Raw genomic sequence first — 18,311 nt, forward strand, 5'->3', positions numbered from 1 at the left:
CTTGTCTCTATAGTGTCTTTACCTCTAGAAGGCTTAGTAGCCTGAGGTTCTCCTGTCCCAAATAGGCTAGAGTAAGAGGGGAAAGGGAAAGTGAATTCGTTATTACTTGTCTCTGTATTATTGTCTTTAGGAGGCTTTTTAGGCTTAGTAGCCTGAGGATTCTTTGACATTTTATATAGGGGGGTTTCCTAGTTTTTTTAGTAGATAATAACCTCCTTAGGTCTCTTATCTCCTAGTCCTAGAGGTGAAAAACTAGGCAAAAAGCCTTGCTAGTTTTTACTATCCTTTTTTACCTTTTCTCCTTACTAATCCTACTAGAGGATTTCTAGGGAGACTAGGCTAGAAGGTAGTAGAAAAACTAGCTAAAAAAGACTAGCGTAGTTATTTTCTTTTCCTTTTAGAAGTAGAAAAAACCACTAAAAAAAAAGGACTTGTTAGGCTTTTGCTAGCAGAAAAGCCCTAAAGGCAATCCTCCTCTTACTAAGGAAAGTCTGACTAAAAGAGATATAGAAAAGTACCTACACCCCCTATTTTATTAGGCTTTTACTTTCTATAGAAGAAAAACCTAGGAAAAGTCTATATTTTGTAGTTTTGGTATTAGTAGTAGTAGTAGTGGTAGTAGTTTTGGCGTTCTTGTCCGTGCTTCGCTTATACGCTAAGGCCCCTTTTGCCAAGGCCTCTGTCGCAGAACAAAAGGGGGTAATAAGGGGAACAAGTCTACCTCTAGCTCGCTAGGTAGGCAGAATTAGGTCTTAGGAGTTAGGAAAACGATAGTTTTTGATGGTAAGATGGGTATGCGTAAGTTTGGAAGTGCGGCGCCACCTTTTGGTAAGGTTGCATGTGCGGTGAAGCTTTTTTTTCTTCTTTTATAACTTATTAATTAGTATAAGATAGCCAGTTTTTAGCTCTTTTTAGTAGTGGGATAGCTAGCGAGTAACCTAGTGCTCTCCAGGATTTCTTCTTGTAATTTGGCCCCTAAAATTACATACTATAGCATTTATAGGGGGTAATCCACGCTTAGTAAGGTCGTTAATGTACTTAATAAGGGTTACCTCAGAAGCTCAGACCAAGAAAACGATTGTGCGGATATAGGAATATCCGCATCGTCCGCTAAGCTGATTTAGGACGGCAATCGTTTTCTTGGTCTGAGAGACTTTGGCGAGGTTTATGGGAAAACCTAAACACAGTTTATATGAGAAGACCTCATTAACTTTGACGAAATTGATCTACCCTCCCATAATACCTATCAACATTAAAAGTACACCAAATTATAGAGAAAAGCCTACTCTATAAGTTATGAGATCCTCAGCTCCTTATACCGGCGCGACGTTAAGAGGAAGTCGTCGCGGTAGAGGCCACAACTCTACCTCAGCACGAAGCTCTGCGGAGGCTCTGCACAAAGCTCTGCGGAGGCTCTACACGAAGCTCTGCACGAAGCTCTGCACGAAGCTCTGCACGAAGCTCTGCACGAAGCTCTGCACGAAGCTCTGCACGAAGCTCTGCACGAAGCTCTGCACGAAGCTCTGCACGAAGCTCTGCACGAAGCTCTGCACGAAGCTCTGCACGAAGCTCTGCACGAAGCTCTGCACGAAGCTCTGCACGAAGCTCTGTAAAAGCTCTACTCGAAGCTCTACTTAAAGCTCTGCTCGAAGCCCTATATAGAGCTCCAAAGCTCTACTAACACGCAGCACTAATATACTAGGAAGGTTCTACAATCGCCCGTACAATCGCCCATACAATCAATCGATTAATTGCCTATACAATCGTCTCTACAAACGTCTCTGCAATTGATCGCCCGTACGAACGTCTGCACGTCTGCACAGCTACACGTCTGCACGCCTGCACGTGGCTCTGCACGAAGCTCTACACGAAGCTCTGCTAAGGCTCTGCTAAGGCTCTGCTAAGGCTCTGCTAAGGCTCTGCACGAAGCTCTGCACGAAACTCTGCATTAAGCTCTGCACGAAGCTCTACTAAGGCTCTGCACGAGGCTCTACTAAGGCTCTGCACGAGGCTCTACTAAGGCTCTATCCCCTAGCAGTAGTAAAGGCACTCCGGGCCAAGGGAGGATATTTTTAAGGAAGGACCCAACTATAGCACCTCCTGGGTGTTTCAATAGCCTTAAGTAGTAGATATCTATATTAGCAGACTATTCAATAAGATATAATATATGGTCATAATTTTAATAACGCGTTTTTTTAACTTTAACAAAATTAATGTCAGGACTAGGCAATAGCCGTATTATAAATTTTATACCACTTAGAAGTCCTAAGTCTTAAAAATATTGTAATTAACTTTTAGTAATAATAATGCGTTATGTAAATGAATGAATTAGATATCCGCAATCTCCGCTTGGCGGATTTTAGTCATAATTTTAACAAATCTCGCCAAAGCCTCTCAGACGTGATTTTGTAATTCGGAAGACGGCGTAGGTTATTCCGACGCTAGCTAAAAAATCACGTCTGAGCTCGCTGAGGTAATAATAAGGGCCTTTAATTGCGCATCTGAAAGGAAACGCTTATTGTCGCGCGCATCCGCGTATAATTTGGTAACATTGCGATATCGTCGAGAGAGGGTAGTTCGATCAACACTAAACCGTTTAGCAACCTTAGTGTAATTAGGCTTATCCTGAAGCTTTAGACTAGCAAGTGTAGCCTATTGACGTTCTTCAGGGTCAATTTTGGGGTCCATTATTGATATTTTGTGGATAGAATTTGAATTTTGAAAATACGAGATTTTTGGTGGGGGACCGTGCATTTGGTGGCGGCGTGCATGATGTGGCGGAGACTTCTAGCTAGCGACCTCCGTATACGCGTTATTTTGGTTCTAGTGTTCGCGCACGACCTCCTCCTTGGGTGCCCAAACGTGTTGAGGTGGGCATATAGTACTTATTACTAAGTACTACTGTATTTTACTACTGATAATAATATCTATATCGTAGGCATAGAAGGTTGGTAACCTTTTTGGTACCAGCTCCAGATATTTAACCCAATTTTTGTTCCCGAGAGCACTGGCAATCCTGCATGCCAACATTCCTTGTACCCAGTGCCATCTGCACGGAAGTTCTCCCAGAAAACTGCGTTGCCTTTCAGAGGCTTAAAGGTGACTCCCTGTCGGCTCTCACATTCCACAAACTCACACCAGTTCCCGCCTCGTGGAATTTCCAAACGCGGGAAATTGGTGCCACCTCCAGTACAATTTGCCTCAAGGTAAACCATGAAGCTGGAGACTCTTCCTGAGTGCGATGATGCAGAGCTCCAATCATAGTGATGGCGATAGTGCCCGTTTTGTGTGTAACGCTGACTCCAAAGTTTTTCTATGAAAACATCGGGGCGCCACCCTTGGAAGACACGGGCACGGTTCTCAATGCATTTGACAATATCATCTCGGTCCAAGAGAGCCTTTTCGGATTCCCGGACAGTGGTGTCAAGCCTCTCAACCCCTTCAGTCCAGACAGTGGAAGGCCTGAACTTGTCTTCGCTGCGATTGTTTGGATTTAGTGGATTTATTACAATTGGCGTATTACTGGTTGACAGGATGAGAAGTGTTTCGTACCTGACTCTTACGAGATGTTCTGCCTCCTCGTTGCTTAAGAATGACTGAATATAGATAACGAGAGGATCTCGCGAGAATATATGGACGTTGTATGCGTGGTGTGGGCATGTGAGATTATCCTCCGATATCGCCAATGAGGCGCTTTTTTCGAAAGAAATTTCTTCAGGGGGATCTTGCTTACGTTCGCCGAAAAGGGAGCGGGAAAGGGGTGCACCGGCAAGGATGTAGCCAATGGCTCCAATAAAAAGATATTGTACAGTTGTACTAAGTTTTGGGACCATAGTGATGCTTTTGGGTATTCAGAATACTAGTTCCTTGAAGTCAAATCATTCATTCATCAAACAAACGTAGTGGATCCGCGCGGGCCGGCGTCGTCTGCTCATCAACGCCGCTTGGACCATGGTAAGTTGACAGGGGTTTTCCTCACTAAGTATTACTAGTGTCTGGTTGATTTACTCGTGTACAAACTAAGCGGTATTCGTAGGCCTTGGGGCGATGAAGGTTTCTGTTACTTGAGCGTCTGCAATGTAAGCTTTCCCAAAGAGTAGTATAGTAGGTGCTAGCTTAGTAGGATCAATTCCAAAATGCAGCTGGTATTGCTTTCGAAACGCAGTGTGCTAGCTAATAATGTGTCTATACTAATAAATAGAAATTATACAAGAACCCAAACCCTGTTAACTAGTATGGAATCCCGTTTGTTAATAGCTGGAATTGATCGTATTGCTTTGTGGTGTAGCTGTTGTAACTCTTCCGGATCAGTTCCCTCATAAAGTCCGCAGCCTCCCTTTCCGTTTTCTCCAACACAAATCTCTCCTTGAAATGCTGAATTGTCTCTGGTTTGAAGCACGGTAATCCACTGTCCAACATGACGATTACCACATGAGCAAGGTGTTCGCAGTGCTGTCGGGATGCAAGAAATGCCTTGATGCAGAGTTCCTCAAACCAATGGTACGGCTGAGAATTCGTAGAGCCGCCCATCACAGCAACCATCTCGGAAGTGAGCTTGAATGGGGCTCGCTCGAATTTAATGCCACCTGGTGCGATATCGAAGCAAAAGCCAAAGTCAATATGGAGGATGTGGCCGGCATCGTCGATCATGATATTGCCGTTGTGACGGTCCTTGAACTGAAGAAGGTACGAAATGACACTGTATGCCGCCATGCTCTTTACAAAGTTATTTCGAGCTTCCTGGAACCGTATCGATTCTTCTCCCCCGTATTTTGATATAAAATAATCATACAGGCCATTAACGGCTTCACGACCTAGCATGTCACGAGATATAGAGTTTGGTAACACATCGATCACGCCACAGCCGGGGGCTGTAGCAGTGACACGGTAGGGGTAGACGTAGACATCGAGCCCAACATTGTTGAAAATTCCACGAAAGGCGGCAATCATCTGCAAGGCAAGCACGTCTTGTCGGCAATCATCGCCAACTTTAAAGATAGCTGACTGCCAAACCTCGTAGGTGCTAGATCTCATTACAATGTCACTATTGTGACTGAAGTCTTCACCAGGGCTGCCGGTGTCCGCTTTCGTTTTTCGTATCCGGAACGTGGCCATATATGGAGCTTTGGCATGGCTCTGCAACGGCTTCCCGGACTTTCGGTCGATGCCGATGACTACTCCGTCGGGATTGCTTGGGAGATATACGCCAACTTCAACTTTAATTTTGCGCAGTTCCTCTTCAATTTTCTGCTTCTTTTCTGGCTTCGGACTCTTTATAAATGGTCGTAGTTTGCCTGAAATACCGGTTACTTCATTGAAGAATGAAAATTCACGCTCGTAGAAGAGCCGGTCACTTTTGGCGAAGCTTGATATTAAATTATCCATAACTTTATCGAGAGTCGGTTTGACGGGATCAGGCTATGCAGCTCAATTAGATACTATCGAATAAGCACGCACGCTGAACCTACGATCTGAGAATCTTCGTCTTTATAGGCATTTGCTTTCATGTTCCAGATAATCTGATGAGCGAATAATTGCGAGAATTTCGCTGTTTCAATGATATATCTCTCTACGTAGCCAAGAGCATCGTGTCGCAGAGTTTGAACAATCTGAGGTACGTAGAAGAATGTAACATCGACGGAGTGGCTTTCTAGTGCTCTCATCGCATACTGAGTGATGAATGGATGACATCCATACGCTGGTAAAAAGTATGTTACTGCGGTAATGGGGTTTACCGAAGCCCAGTAAAGCAAGTACTACCTCTGTTAGTAGGCTCAACCCAGAAAGTGTAGGTGATAATCACCTTCAGTTGAAATGAGACGTCGTTTGGCAATGTTGTGCCTAGCAGAATCTCGAGGGCATCTGGTTCGTTGAGAGCCTTCTGCGGGAAATTAAGTAGTAGCCACCGTAAATCGTTGGCTAATCTCTGGGACTGGAAGCGATGTACGAGGTGGACAGCAAGTGCGGGATTCTCGGTCCAGGCAGTTTTTAGGAAGCCGGGGATTGCATTCTGAATGAGTTAGTAGGTAGGGATGATATCTCGACCGACTGCGATAAGTGTATACACACCTCTGTCAAAGTCCTAATGTGCTGGCCTGAAATAAAATGGTGCTTCTTCTCATAATCAAGCGGGAACAACCAAACCATGAGTCGTGTTTGCTCGTTTGCTAGCAGTAGTGAAAAAAGATCTTGCTTCCCTTGCAACGATTTGAGAGAGCCTTCTGTCTCGACGCCAATATTTGTCACCATCCGAAGATACACCTGGATATCAGAGAGAACATGAGTCTCAGCTTTGATTTGAAGGCGGTTACCGCCGAATGACCATCTAAAACTATCATTAATATTTACTAGAATGGATAAAAGGTTTGACCCACCTTGGAGAAACCACAAACCATGTAAGGCCTGCAGATAGGATTCGTTCCTTTAATCTCCACTTGACTAGATCGCGCAGAGATGTACAATGATGGAGAATCTTGAGACCCAGGAGAATGACATGAAAGTGTGCTTCTCGCGCAAGCGGATGGCCTATGCACAACTCCATGGCATCCAGAGTTATATGCATAAGACGATGATATACTTTCTCGACATTTGGATTGCTTAATCGCGTAGCATTGAAATGGCTGGACAGAAATTGAAGTAGTCGAAAGTGTGGCGCTATGGCGTTGTATGCCTGCTGCTGCCTCTTCATGGTCGCTAGCTTGTCTGAAGGAGCGAATTCTTGCCTGACATAGAAAGGATCTAAATGACTGGAGGAATCAGGCGGCTGTGTTTTGAGAGTACATTTATACACTTACTGCAATGCATCGCTGAAAAAACCGCGTTTCTTGCGCACAGTTATCTCCCAGTTTTCGGCGATTGCGACTAAGATTCTCGATTCCATTCTCGGATTTTCTTTGATAACACTCATCCAAAGGGAGATGCCTAGTTTTATAGACTGTTTAGTAAAGACAGCAAACGGTATTCCGACCAAATGATGAACAATAGCGGACTGATCCCTCTTGACTCTACACAACAAGGCAGCCGCCCGTCTTAATATGTCCCGTAATTCAGCAATAGAGACTTGTTTGTGATTTAGGGTTTGGCTTTCGAGGTCAGTTAGCAGGTTCGTAGCATCTTCGATACTGCGATGAATAACTGAAGCTCTACGTTGGAGAGGATCCGCTACTGAATTTTAGCATCCGGAAATACAAAAGAAAGATAGATTGACAGACCGTTGTTGCCAAATCTCAACCATTCTTCATCTTGGTCATTCAGTCCATCAATGAATCGATACTCCTGGCGAGTGGTATATTGAGCGATAAAGTCAGAGGCGGTGTTAACATTCAGGTCTTTTTGTCGTTCGATGGCGCCTGTTGAGCTCGTTAGAATTATTGATCAAAGCCACGCGGGGCTAAGATACGCTTACCAAGACGTTGGTCAGTCGAGGGGATTACGGAACCCATCTCCAAAGCGAATGAACGCCCTAGGGAAACATGACCATAAGCGCCTTCATCATCATATTCCGAAAGGTACGTCTATTGAGTGATCAGTCATTGTTACTATTATTACTCAGACGTAGGCTCACCTGGAGTAAACCTTTGATATCCAGCGGAGCCATATCTAGGACCTGCAGCACCCAGCTCTTGGCTCGCTTATGAAAATTGTTCAGTGTCGTCCGACGAAAGTCATAGTCGTCAGAAAGTTCTACAGAAATATTCTCCCTTGAAGAGGTGAACGTAGAAGTCCATTCGTATTCATCTGTATCACCTTCTAGGCAGCTAGACCACATGATCGACAGCAGCTCGAGAATTGCGAAAAGTGCTGTTTTCTGACATAGCGTGGACGGCACTTCTCGAATAATAATCTCAGCGGATGCGGTTGCAACCTGCTGAACCCTACCGATTCGGTGACAACACCCTGCAAAAATAGTCGCAAGTTGCTGTGCGAGATATGGGGTAGAGAAAGTCTGCATACTGCCAGAAAGGGTCTTTGATACGTACGTCTTCACAGCCGTCGTCGCAATCGCAAACATACAATTTCCCATGGCACTACTTCGCAGTTTCGGGTCGAGAAAATAGGCAAGAGCCTTTGTACAGTCTCCAGAGCTAGCTCTGAGGTCCTCGACGAGGTAGGCTGTGTTGAGGAAGACGACTTCTGGATAGCTGAGGGCTTTGATATCAGCTTCGCAAGAGGGAAGAAGCTTGATCAAGTTTTTCTTTTGTTCGACGGTGTGTTCTGGCCCCTTTCCGCGCCTCAGAACAGTGTTCAATTCAACGTCGCTTTCCACCTGGCCAGTTCTCTCTTCGGCAATCAAAGGTTGGCTGAATTGTGCAAGAGCTCGGAGTTCACTCAAATATTTTCTGCCAAGTTGCGATGTAAGACTAAATCCATGGACGACGATATTGAACCATGCATCGCGCTGGAGGCTGCTGATAGTATCATGATGTTTCCATTCGTCAGTTGCGCCGGAATTCCCCGAGAACAATATTGCTAAGGGCGACAGTAACTGAGCAATCTCTTGAGCAGCTAATTCAGCATCTGGAATATGGTTATTCGCGCTTTCATGTGCATCGCCTTTGCTAACAATCGCGTCTAGTAGATGTGTTAAGTAGATCTCAAATAGTGGGGAGCCAATCTTGATTTCTTTGGAGAGGTAATTCCTGGCATCCATGACCTAGAGTAAGACTTAGAGAGCAGTCCGATATTGCTAGAATGGTACACGTACAGCTTCGAGCATCACCACATCGTTCTTCACCAGGGAATCGTGGCTGAGCCTGGAGTATAGCTTTAAGAGCGATCGCAATTCGCTAGGTCCACTATGCACGCCTAGAAGAGCGGACTCGGTGATGATTTTCGTATCCACTGTTTGATTTACGCGTCCGTATTTCTGAATGAGTATTGATAGGGCCAATGCCGTAATCTTTTCGTCCTTGCAACTTCTCGCAATCCCGACTATTGTGTGAATTACTGTAGCATATACATGAGAGGGTTCTTCCTCGTCACTGGGCGTGAGTGATATTGCGCTTCCAGTAGTTTGATGGTTGTAGATGCCGACATGGCGGTAGGCCTTGGTGCTCCCGTTCAGTAAAGGCGATGTAGCTGTACCTCTGTCGGGCAATGAACTAGCACTAAGCACATTGCCTAGGCTGTACAATGTCGTAATAATTGCGTCTTGCGGAAGAAGTTTGAGGACTGATGCTAAACAATCAGCCGCGACAGTCGCCGTGCGACTGTCTAACCCACCTTGAACAATGATCCGGGGTAAGGATCGACTGAGGACTGACGATATGGAAGGGGATAATTTCGCGAGAATCGACATGGATTTGAGCACTACGGATGCTAGATTCTCGTCGGCGATTTGAACTGGATCCGTTAAAGTAGCTTCTAGCCAAGACATCAAAACATCAGAGTCGGCAGCTTCCTCATTGTACACGGTGCAGCAAAGAAAGGTTGTCAACGCGTTTGCTTTGACCGTAGAAGCCAAGCGCTGCTGCCATGCAGAGCCAACCTGCTGGAGGTAATCTAGATCATTCTGCAGACGTTCCATCTCTTCAATGGCTATCTGAGTTAGACCTTGCAGGAGCGCATCCTCCAAAGAGTCAATTGGGGCATCGTGCCTGGGGTGAGGTGCCCGAAGAAAGTCAAGGACTGGCTCCTCTAATTTATGATCTGCTGGGCCTACGAGCAGTGAGGCACAAGCGACAACTAGTTGCATAAAGCCTTCATGAAGCAGCATTGCTCCTAACGGGCGACCTAGTGCAGCGTAGTGCTTTGTATAACTTTTCCATTCTCTTAACCCTTGTTGTGAGGAACGCGCATTTCGAACGACGGATAATGCTGCTTCAAAGGCAATCATGAATTTCTCCACCAGCGCTCTTCGTATAAGTTCAATCAATTGCAATCTCTCATAGGCGGTCCAGAATCTAGTATGTTTCGCCGCAGAGTCCAAAAAGCCCAACAGCGAAACGCTCAGCGTCATGACCCTCGAAAGCTCGCCATCGATAGCGTACTCAGGACAGTTATCGTCGTCGAACTGGTTGGCAGACAACGAGCTTGCTACAGAAGCCCAGCCTTCAATATATTTATCTAGAGCTGCAGCAACCTTAGGCCGAAGAATTTCATGGTTCAGACCGATCGACAGTATCGCGGACGTTAGGCTATTTGTAAGGACCTCCCATGGTGAAGGAGTGATGTCACGTAGTCCAGGAGAGTGGGAAATCACTTGAGTATGTGATTCGAGCAGATACGGAGAGAGTTGATTTAATAATTGCTCCGCAGTGTCGGCGGATTTGACAAGAGGAGCAGCCTTACAGAGAGCGAGGAGCACATCAAGCTCTGGAAGGCGCTGTATAATCATTAGCCTACATCTCTTGGGATTAAGTTTCGGTTATAAGTAATTTCCAAGTATCACTGCTCACTCACCATGGGTACATTCGCAGTATTTGTGTGATTGTTCGACTTCCGGGAATCAATACCATCTTGTTTAAAGCCCGCCGGACGACATCTTTTGCAGAGTTTCGCAAGGTCGGAATGCCCTGAAGTACTCGTAAGCGACTTTGCTGAGAGAGAAGCAAGCTTCTCAAGAGCATTGCGCCTAATTCTACGTGATAGTAGAGTATTAGCAACCCAGGAGATAAACTCTTTGAGGAAGCCGGTATACTTACGTTCTCATTTTGTACCATCAAGTTGTAAAAAAAAGCCGGGGGGGGGTAAGATTAAGGGCTCGTAACAACCTACGCCCGTTGGTGACGAAATACTGGGTTGAGGTCTGCAGGCGGTTTTTGGAAAGCTAGCCTGAATGGGAAGTTCTTGGCGGCTTGAATATATCTCAGTCAATGAGAGATTGTAGCTAATTTTTCACTTTCAGGTCTCAGAATTTTTAAGTTACATTTTTTTTCTTGGATTTATATGTATTACTTAGATTTTAGTCATGTTTATCAAGCTTGTTGTGCTCTTCATTTTATTGAGCCAAAACAGCAGTCCGAGTTGAGCGCGATAGCTGAACATGCATGCATTATATAAATGAGACCAAGAACGACAAGGTATATTAGGGTGTTAAAGCAATATTTTGGCTTCTAGCCTTTCGAGTCCAATGGTAAGACTCGCCCGTTCTGCAGTCTACAAATTCAACGCTGTGTCCGTTGATCCGAACAAACCCATCCGAAGCCCCTATGACCACCCCAACGCCCAATCCCCGCCAATGTATGCATGTTTCGAAGTTCGAACAAGAAACGTCTTAATCGCCTCCAGTACTTAAATCAGCTGTGAAATCCCTCCTGATCGTCAAGTCCTGGAAATTCTCCTCATTGTTTATCACGAGTCCTTTCTCATTAGCCAAATGCAGAAGGCAAATAAAACAGTAAGAGGTTGAGATATCCGCCATTGTCTGCTTAGGGTACACAGACTGCAGGTTATTCATCACATCTGTGAACTTGAGGGATCCATCCGGGGCTTTCGGGACCGGTACTGCTGATATTTTTAAGGGAGTTTGCTCCTGCAACTATGCTCTGTCAGTGTGCTCTTCCATTTGTGTAATAGACATTCGCTCACATTTTCGAATCCAATTCCTCGCCAGAGTTCCTCCTTAAGCCGTCGAACGTCGACCTTCTTTGCTACCCGGGCATACTGCACATATTCAGGGCGTAACCTTCGGCTTTGCGTAACTAACTGAGCGCCGAAAGCCCCTTCCTGAGAACTGCCAAGTACATCTTCAGTAGCCGTAGCACCGACATATCCTCTCTCGGCCGGCGGGGAAAAGTGTTCCCGCGCATCGGCGAAATCATCATCCTCTTCTTCCATACCACTAGGTAGCCCAAGCCCGTCATCTTGGAAGAAGTCCGCATCGTAGTTTCCTTGCGGTGTTTCCTCGTCTGTGGGAGATGTGGAAACGCGATTCTCTTTTCTGGCCCAGTATGCTTCATCCACTTCGCCTTCTGGAGCCTCTTCCTGACGAGCTCCTGTTGACTGCACACCATGCCCGGCCTTTGTAGACCCCATACGAGCCTCGGGCTTAAGGAATAATCGAAGAAGTTGCCGTGAGTTAAAATGTTTATCATCGGGAAGCAGGTTTCTCGTCTTCGATTTCCATTGGGCCTTAGGCATTGTTATGGTCGAATTCGACGATGCGGGGGTGTACAACGCATCTGCCAAAAACTGGGTAAGAGGTGTGGTGAAATCTATCTCAAACGGTTCCTTCTCTTTCCGTTTCGTGAGAGATGTAGCCGTCCGGGTAATGTCCTTGATTCTTCTGATTCGCCAATGTTCAGGTCCCGCCCAGTTCTTTTGTATTGCTTGGTCAAAGTAGTTGAGTATGTTTTCCTGATCATCTCCTTGGCCATGTATTAAGGAAATGCCGTACTGAGCACTACCAGCCTCAAAAGCCCCAACTTCTCCAATCCCTTCATCACCTTCTCCGTCCGTGTTACCCATGGTCACAGTATGAAGGCGCATTTGAGGTTCTAATGCCGCTTCCTTTGCCCAAGCCTCGCCTCCTTCACCGAAACCAGTCTCAAGGGGAAGGTTGAACCCACCCAGACCACCGTCATCATCGTCCTCATCGTCGAACCCCATGGCGTTCTCGTCATCAAGAACGACTCCAGAATGATCCCCTTCATCTACATCTTTACTTTCTTGTCTCCAGTCTTCCGGTGTTTTCAGAAATGGTAGATCCAGCGATCCGTTGGCATCTCCAAGGTCAAAGGCTTTCAAGGAGGGGCATATGTCCTGTTCCTCCAACCGTGAGAGATCTGGAAAATATTTAGAAGCAAGTGTGGTAATGTCAATGTCAATGTCCTCAGTTGGACTAATAACGTCGGCTTCTTGTGTTTTTATCTCGAGCCTTGCACTCTCACGTCTGTCTTCGGCAGGGATGTCTTGCACATCGTCGCTGCTGTCAAACACAATTCTACCTTTCCCGTCAATCGTGAGATGGTTTAGTAATAACCCTTTCGCGCCGCCTTCATCGAAGTCTGCGGATGCTTTCTTGAACAACGGGTCTACCGAGAATTCAAGCTCCATCTTCTTAAGTTGTAGTTGTGCAAATGATGTGGCAAGCGTTGCTTCGGAAGACCTCTGTGATCTCTTCTTTCTTTTCTTTATCCCGTCTTCGCCCTCCTCATCCTCATCTTCAACCTCGCCACCGTCGCCCCCCTCAGAGCCTTCGCCACGTCGCTTTTTGTTGCCGCTGTCTGCTAGACCACTAAGTAGTTTGCCGGTCTCAGTTGCAACACTGTCAACACGACTTGTATATATTTTAACGCATCCGTCTAGGGTGCAGCTTGCCCGCTGGAAGTTAACGCCATCACCCTCTTTTAGTAAGGACATATCGTGGAAGTAATCGATGAGCGCAAAGTTCCATGAATTGGTGGCATTTATTTTCTATTCCGATTAGCAGCTGTTTTATATTAAGCTTTGCATCAGTCTGATTACATTGTCGGTAGCCATCTTCATCCACTCCTCAAAGTTAGCTAATATAGGAACACGCTTCATAGGTGTCACCGCATTCCCCCCCACATATGGCATGCCGTTCTCAACTCCATTCTGATTGTATGTGGGTGTCCCGGGGCTCCCGCCAACGGCTGATATCCTTCTCCGGACTGGAGTTGCCGCAGCTTTGATTGAGTTTAGTTGCGCCTCATGGAGAGCCTGTCTCGAGTGAAGTCGATTTGCCTTTTCCTGACGGTCATCATTTAAAGGTATTCTAATATGTCGTCAGCGTAGGTATCTAGTCGACCATAGGTGCCCTAACTTCATGGGAGTTTTGTGCGGCGTCGCAGCAGCATATCTGTCTCTAGCACGCGGCATCGTATAACGACTCTGCAAGCGCGTTTAGAGATTCTACGCAAATCCTGGAATGGCCTCTGGGTGGTACCTTAGAGCGAACTTGGTGATTCCCTGTTGTGGTGTGCCCGAGAAATGTCGCGACGCGCATTGTTTGTTGTCTGCATTTCAGCGTTGCTGTGGCTGCCAGGGAGCCTTGCAAAAGCTTTGCTGACTGAAACGTCCACCAATCACAAGCCAGCTTACATAAACTTGGGTGACGGACCAAGGGCTAGGCGAAAAAGTCGCGGCCACGCGAAAACAGCCCCCTACAACTTCGCACCCTCACAACCCCACAACCACGCACTCAATACATACAAATAATAGCTTATTTTGAAGCCTGAAACCTATAAAAAATTTCTATTACTATACGCCAGCCTATTACCCACAATTCAGGTATTAATTGCGTTGTGAAGCAATATAAACAAAGAACCCCTAAGCGTTAGCTACGACAGCCTAAAGATAGCCCTAATAAAGCTCTTAAATGGGACACACCTACTAAAAACAAGGCCCTAGGACAATTAGACGCTAGAAAATCATACAAAGATGTCCGCAAGCGTTATAGCGTCCCAGAAAGGATCCAGCGGCGCTAAAAAAAGGAGGGATTTAACCGTCACGCGCGCCGCAGTTATGCTCCTAATATGGGTGCTCTATATAAGATCGGAGAGGCCAAATTAAAGCGAATAATTAAGCATATTAAGGAAGGTAAATTACCTTAATAAGATCTGGTCGTGGGAAGACTTAAGGCTTAAATATTATCTAGAAGTTAAGGATAAAGAGACGGTTAAAAACGCGTTTAATAAGCGTAAATATTTTAAGTGTAAATCATGCCAGAGGACCTATATTCGGGAGAATAACATCCACAAAAGGCTGGAGTTCTCTAATAAATAGAAGGACTACCTATCTTCTATCTAGTATCCCGTTAGGTTTATAGATAAGGTTTATTTTTAACTTAATAATAACCGTACTAAGTAGGTTATTCGGTAACACTCTAAGTGTAAGCACCTAAATTACTACCAATTTAAGCATAAGCTAGGCAGCTCAGTTCTTTACGCGTAGAGTATAGTATAGAAAGGTAGCCGGCTGCCCTTAATTTTTTATAGAGAGAAAGAGATTGTAGATTCTAAGGTAGAAATAAATCAGGAGGCAGCTAAGTAGGAAGCCTACTAAGGAGAACCTTAAGAATAAGCACGCTAGCATATACAAGAGGCTAGAGAGAAAGAGAGAGAGTAATGGCGTTATATGTAACGGAACCTTGTAGCAGAAACTACAATAGGCTCGTCAATAGGCTAGGTATATAGGAAATGCAAGTACAAAAGTCAACAACGTAATAATAACTGGTAGAGTAGTTGCCCAATAGATTAACTCTAATTATATTCTAAGAATCACTACAAGGAAGGAACTATCTAGGTAGGGACTAAGGGTCCTTAAATATACAATTATACTCCTATAAAATCCTTCTTATACGTAATATACGTGTGCTCTATCTACTTTGTTGCGGATTACGTAGATTATATAGATTATATAGATCATATTATATGACCTTGTCAATGATAATCTCAAATGTTGCTTATATAAGCATTACATAAGAACACCCTGGAAGAACCCTACGGCTTTACGCGGTGTATCAGATGGTATTAGCTAGTGTATTAACTAGTGTATTAGCTAGTATATCAACTAGTGTATTAGATAGTATTAGCCAGTGTATTAGCTAGTGTATTAGGTAACGTATTACCTAGTGTATTAGGTAACGTATCACCTAGTGTATTAGGTAACGTATCACCTAGTGTATTAGGTAACGTATTACCTAGTATATTAGGTAATGTATCACCTAGTATATCAGGTAACGTATCACCTAGTGTATTAGGTAACGTATTAGAATACGAGACGGAACGTAGACGTTCCGGAACTAGGGTCTTCTAGGTATATAGAGACTCGGTCCCCCGCAGATAGACATTATTAATTACATTAAGTTTATCCACTTTACTTACTTTACTATATTGTTTACCCTGTTGTCCTCCGACCTCCGCTTATGTAAATTAATAGGTTATAAGCCCGGCTGCTCTAACCTTAACCAAATCTTGATTAATTTTTGACTAAAACGCCAAAATCTGACCTCGACCAAATATCAATCAATTGTTAACTAATTTTTTGATTAAATCTGAACTATATCTTGAGTTAATTTTATCTCTATTTTACTATTACTTGAATTTTATTTTAGTTAAATCTTGATCGAATCTTGATCGAATCTTGATCGAATCTTAAGTATATTATTTGATTTATCTATTCTTTTGATCTTATTTATTTGTCCAAATCCTATTATTTGATTCTACTTGTCCAAAATCCTATCATTCGATTCTACTTGTCTAAATCCTATTATTTAATTTTATCTGCTTAATCCTATCGTTTAATTCTATTTATCTATTTGCAGATAAAATGTTAGATAAAATCTTAATTGAAAAGCTTATTGGGCAATCCAACTACAAAGTCTGGAGCCTTTGGGTCCAATTACTTCTTGTAAAAGGATCGCTTAGTGATGCTATAGAAGGAGTCACCCTAAAAGGGGAAATTGACTAAAAAGCCTTAGCCAATATAAGGCTGACAATTGAGGATGGACCTTTCTTGCAAATACAGTATTCTAAAACAGCTCTGGAAGCATAGAAACTGTTAAAAAATCTCTACAGCCTAAAAGGGTTTAGCTCGGAATTCTTAATCTATAAAGAGCTTTTTGAGACCACCTTATCTAGATACTCTTCTATAGAGGAGTATTTAAATAAAGTGAAGCAACTCACAGACTAATTAAAAGCCAAAAGCATAGAATTATCAATAATGATCTCTGATGTTGCTTATGTAAGCATTACATAAGAACACCCTAGAAGAACCCTACGGCTTTACGCGGTGTATCAGATAGTATCAGCTAGTGTATCAGCTAGTGTATCAGATGGTATCAGCCAGTATATCAGCTAGTGTATCAGGTAACGTATCACCTAGTATATCAGGTAACGTATCACCTAGTGTATCAGGTAACATATTACCTAGTATATCAGGTAACGTATTACCTAGTGTGTTAGGTAATGTATCACCTAGCGTATCAGGTAACGTATCAGAATATAAGGCGGAACGTAGACGTTCCAAAACTAGGGTCTTCTAGGTATATAGAGACTCAATCCCCCGTAGATAGATATTATCAATTACATTAAGTTTATCTACTTCACTTACTTCACTATATTATTTACCCTGTCGTCCTCCAACCTCCGCTTACGCAAATTAATAGGTTATAAGCCCGGCTGCTCTAACCTTAACCAAATCTTAATTAATTTTTAACTAAAACTCCAAAATCTGACCTCGACCAAATATCAATTAATTATTAACTAATTTTTTAATTAAATCTGAACTATATCTTAAGTCAATTTTATCTCTATTTTACTATCACTTAAATTTTATTCTAGTCAAATCTTAATCAAATTTTGATCGAATCTTAAGTATATCATTTGGTTTATCTATTCTTTTAATCGTATCTATTTATTTAAATCCTATTATTTAATTTTATTTATCTAAATCCTATCATTTAATTTTATTCAAATCCTATTATTTAATTCTATTTATCTATTTGCAGATAAAATGTTAGATAAAATCTTAATTGAAAAGCTTATTAGCCAATCCAATTACAAAGTCTGGAGCCTTTGGGTCCAATTACTTTTTATAAAAGGATCGCTTAGTAATGCTATAGAAGAAGGAGTTACCCTAAAAGGGGAAAACGACTAAAAAGCCTTAGCCAATATAAGGCTGACAATTAAGGATGGACCTCTCTTGCAAATACGGTATTCCAAAACAGCTCTAGAAGTATAGAAACTGTTAAAAAATCTCTATAGCCCAAAAGGGTTTAGCTCGGAATTCTTAATCTATAAAGAGCTTTTTAAGACTACCTTATCTAAATACTCTTCTATGGAGGAGTATTTGAATAAAGTAAAGCAACTTACCGACTAATTGAAAGCCAAAGGCATAGAATTGCCAAATTAGGTAATTATTGCTTGGGTTTTAAATAACCTAACTAGTCCTTATAAGGGATTTATTATAATAGTTACCCAATCTTATAGAACCAATTCTAGTACCATTAACTTAGAAAACCTGTTTTCTAACTTACTGGATGAATTTAGAAGACAGGTATCTAAAGATCAGGAAATAGCCTTAGTTATAGGGTCTAGACGACGACCTAGGACTAATTAGATAAATTAAATATATAAAAACAAGTACTGTAAGAAGTGTAGAACAACTACGTATTCTACAAAGGACTATTTCTATCTATTTCCTAAAAAGGCCCCAAAAGGCTTTAAAACTAAGCACCAATATAAGCCAAAACCTTAAGAAGCTCTCGTGTCTATAAATACTAGTAATAACTATTCTAGTAATATAGAAGAAGATGATTTCGAAATTAATCTTAATTTAATAGATACCAATTAGGTACTTATTACCAATAAAAAACCCCAACTAAATTAAAAAGGAGCTAATTTTGT

At 43.1% G+C, this 18,311-nt stretch overlaps 4 protein-coding genes across 4 annotated transcripts; all 4 read right to left on the reverse strand.

Moving 5' to 3' along the window:
* Positions 1 to 938: 938 nt before the first annotated feature.
* Positions 939 to 2,652, reverse strand: K441DRAFT_556705 (uncharacterized protein; the record flags this gene model as incomplete). The annotated part of the gene is made up of 2 exons (XM_067643341.1): positions 939 to 1,060; positions 2,514 to 2,652. Coding segments are annotated over 2 exons (261 nt in total), but the record flags the coding sequence as incomplete, so codon positions are not given.
* Positions 2,653 to 2,870: 218 nt separating this feature from the next.
* Positions 2,871 to 3,879, reverse strand: K441DRAFT_658884 (uncharacterized protein). The gene is made up of 2 exons (XM_067648435.1): positions 3,553 to 3,879; positions 2,871 to 3,477 (listed from the first exon to the last, which is right to left on the reverse strand). The coding sequence occupies exons 1-2, from the start codon at positions 3,831 to 3,833 to the stop codon at positions 2,928 to 2,930; spliced, it is 831 nt and encodes a 276-aa protein (XP_067504954.1). The 5' UTR covers positions 3,834 to 3,879; the 3' UTR covers positions 2,871 to 2,927.
* A 230-nt stretch (positions 3,880 to 4,109) lies between these two features.
* Positions 4,110 to 10,704, reverse strand: K441DRAFT_658885 (phosphatidylinositol 4-kinase-like protein STT4). Its single transcript, XM_067648436.1, has 12 exons — positions 10,644 to 10,704; positions 10,402 to 10,579; positions 8,705 to 10,324; positions 7,565 to 8,653; positions 7,406 to 7,514; positions 7,212 to 7,349; positions 6,795 to 7,161; positions 6,375 to 6,746; positions 6,070 to 6,325; positions 5,804 to 6,010; positions 5,469 to 5,756; positions 4,110 to 5,418 (listed from the first exon to the last, which is right to left on the reverse strand). Exons 1-12 carry the CDS (start codon positions 10,649 to 10,651, stop codon positions 4,231 to 4,233), a joined length of 5,820 nt encoding a protein of 1,939 aa, XP_067504955.1. The 5' UTR covers positions 10,652 to 10,704; the 3' UTR covers positions 4,110 to 4,230.
* Positions 10,705 to 10,906: 202 nt separating this feature from the next.
* K441DRAFT_635231 (barren) lies at positions 10,907 to 13,923 on the reverse strand. Its single transcript, XM_067646426.1, has 4 exons — positions 13,727 to 13,923; positions 13,408 to 13,678; positions 11,530 to 13,356; positions 10,907 to 11,479 (listed from the first exon to the last, which is right to left on the reverse strand). Exons 1-4 carry the CDS (start codon positions 13,780 to 13,782, stop codon positions 11,216 to 11,218), a joined length of 2,418 nt encoding a protein of 805 aa, XP_067504956.1. The 5' UTR covers positions 13,783 to 13,923; the 3' UTR covers positions 10,907 to 11,215.
* Between the last annotated feature and the right edge of the window lie 4,388 nt (positions 13,924 to 18,311).

This window comes from Cenococcum geophilum (assembly GCF_001692895.1).
Source record: "Cenococcum geophilum 1.58 unplaced genomic scaffold K441scaffold_17, whole genome shotgun sequence".
Taxonomy (NCBI): domain Eukaryota; kingdom Fungi; phylum Ascomycota; class Dothideomycetes; order Gloniales; family Gloniaceae; genus Cenococcum; species Cenococcum geophilum.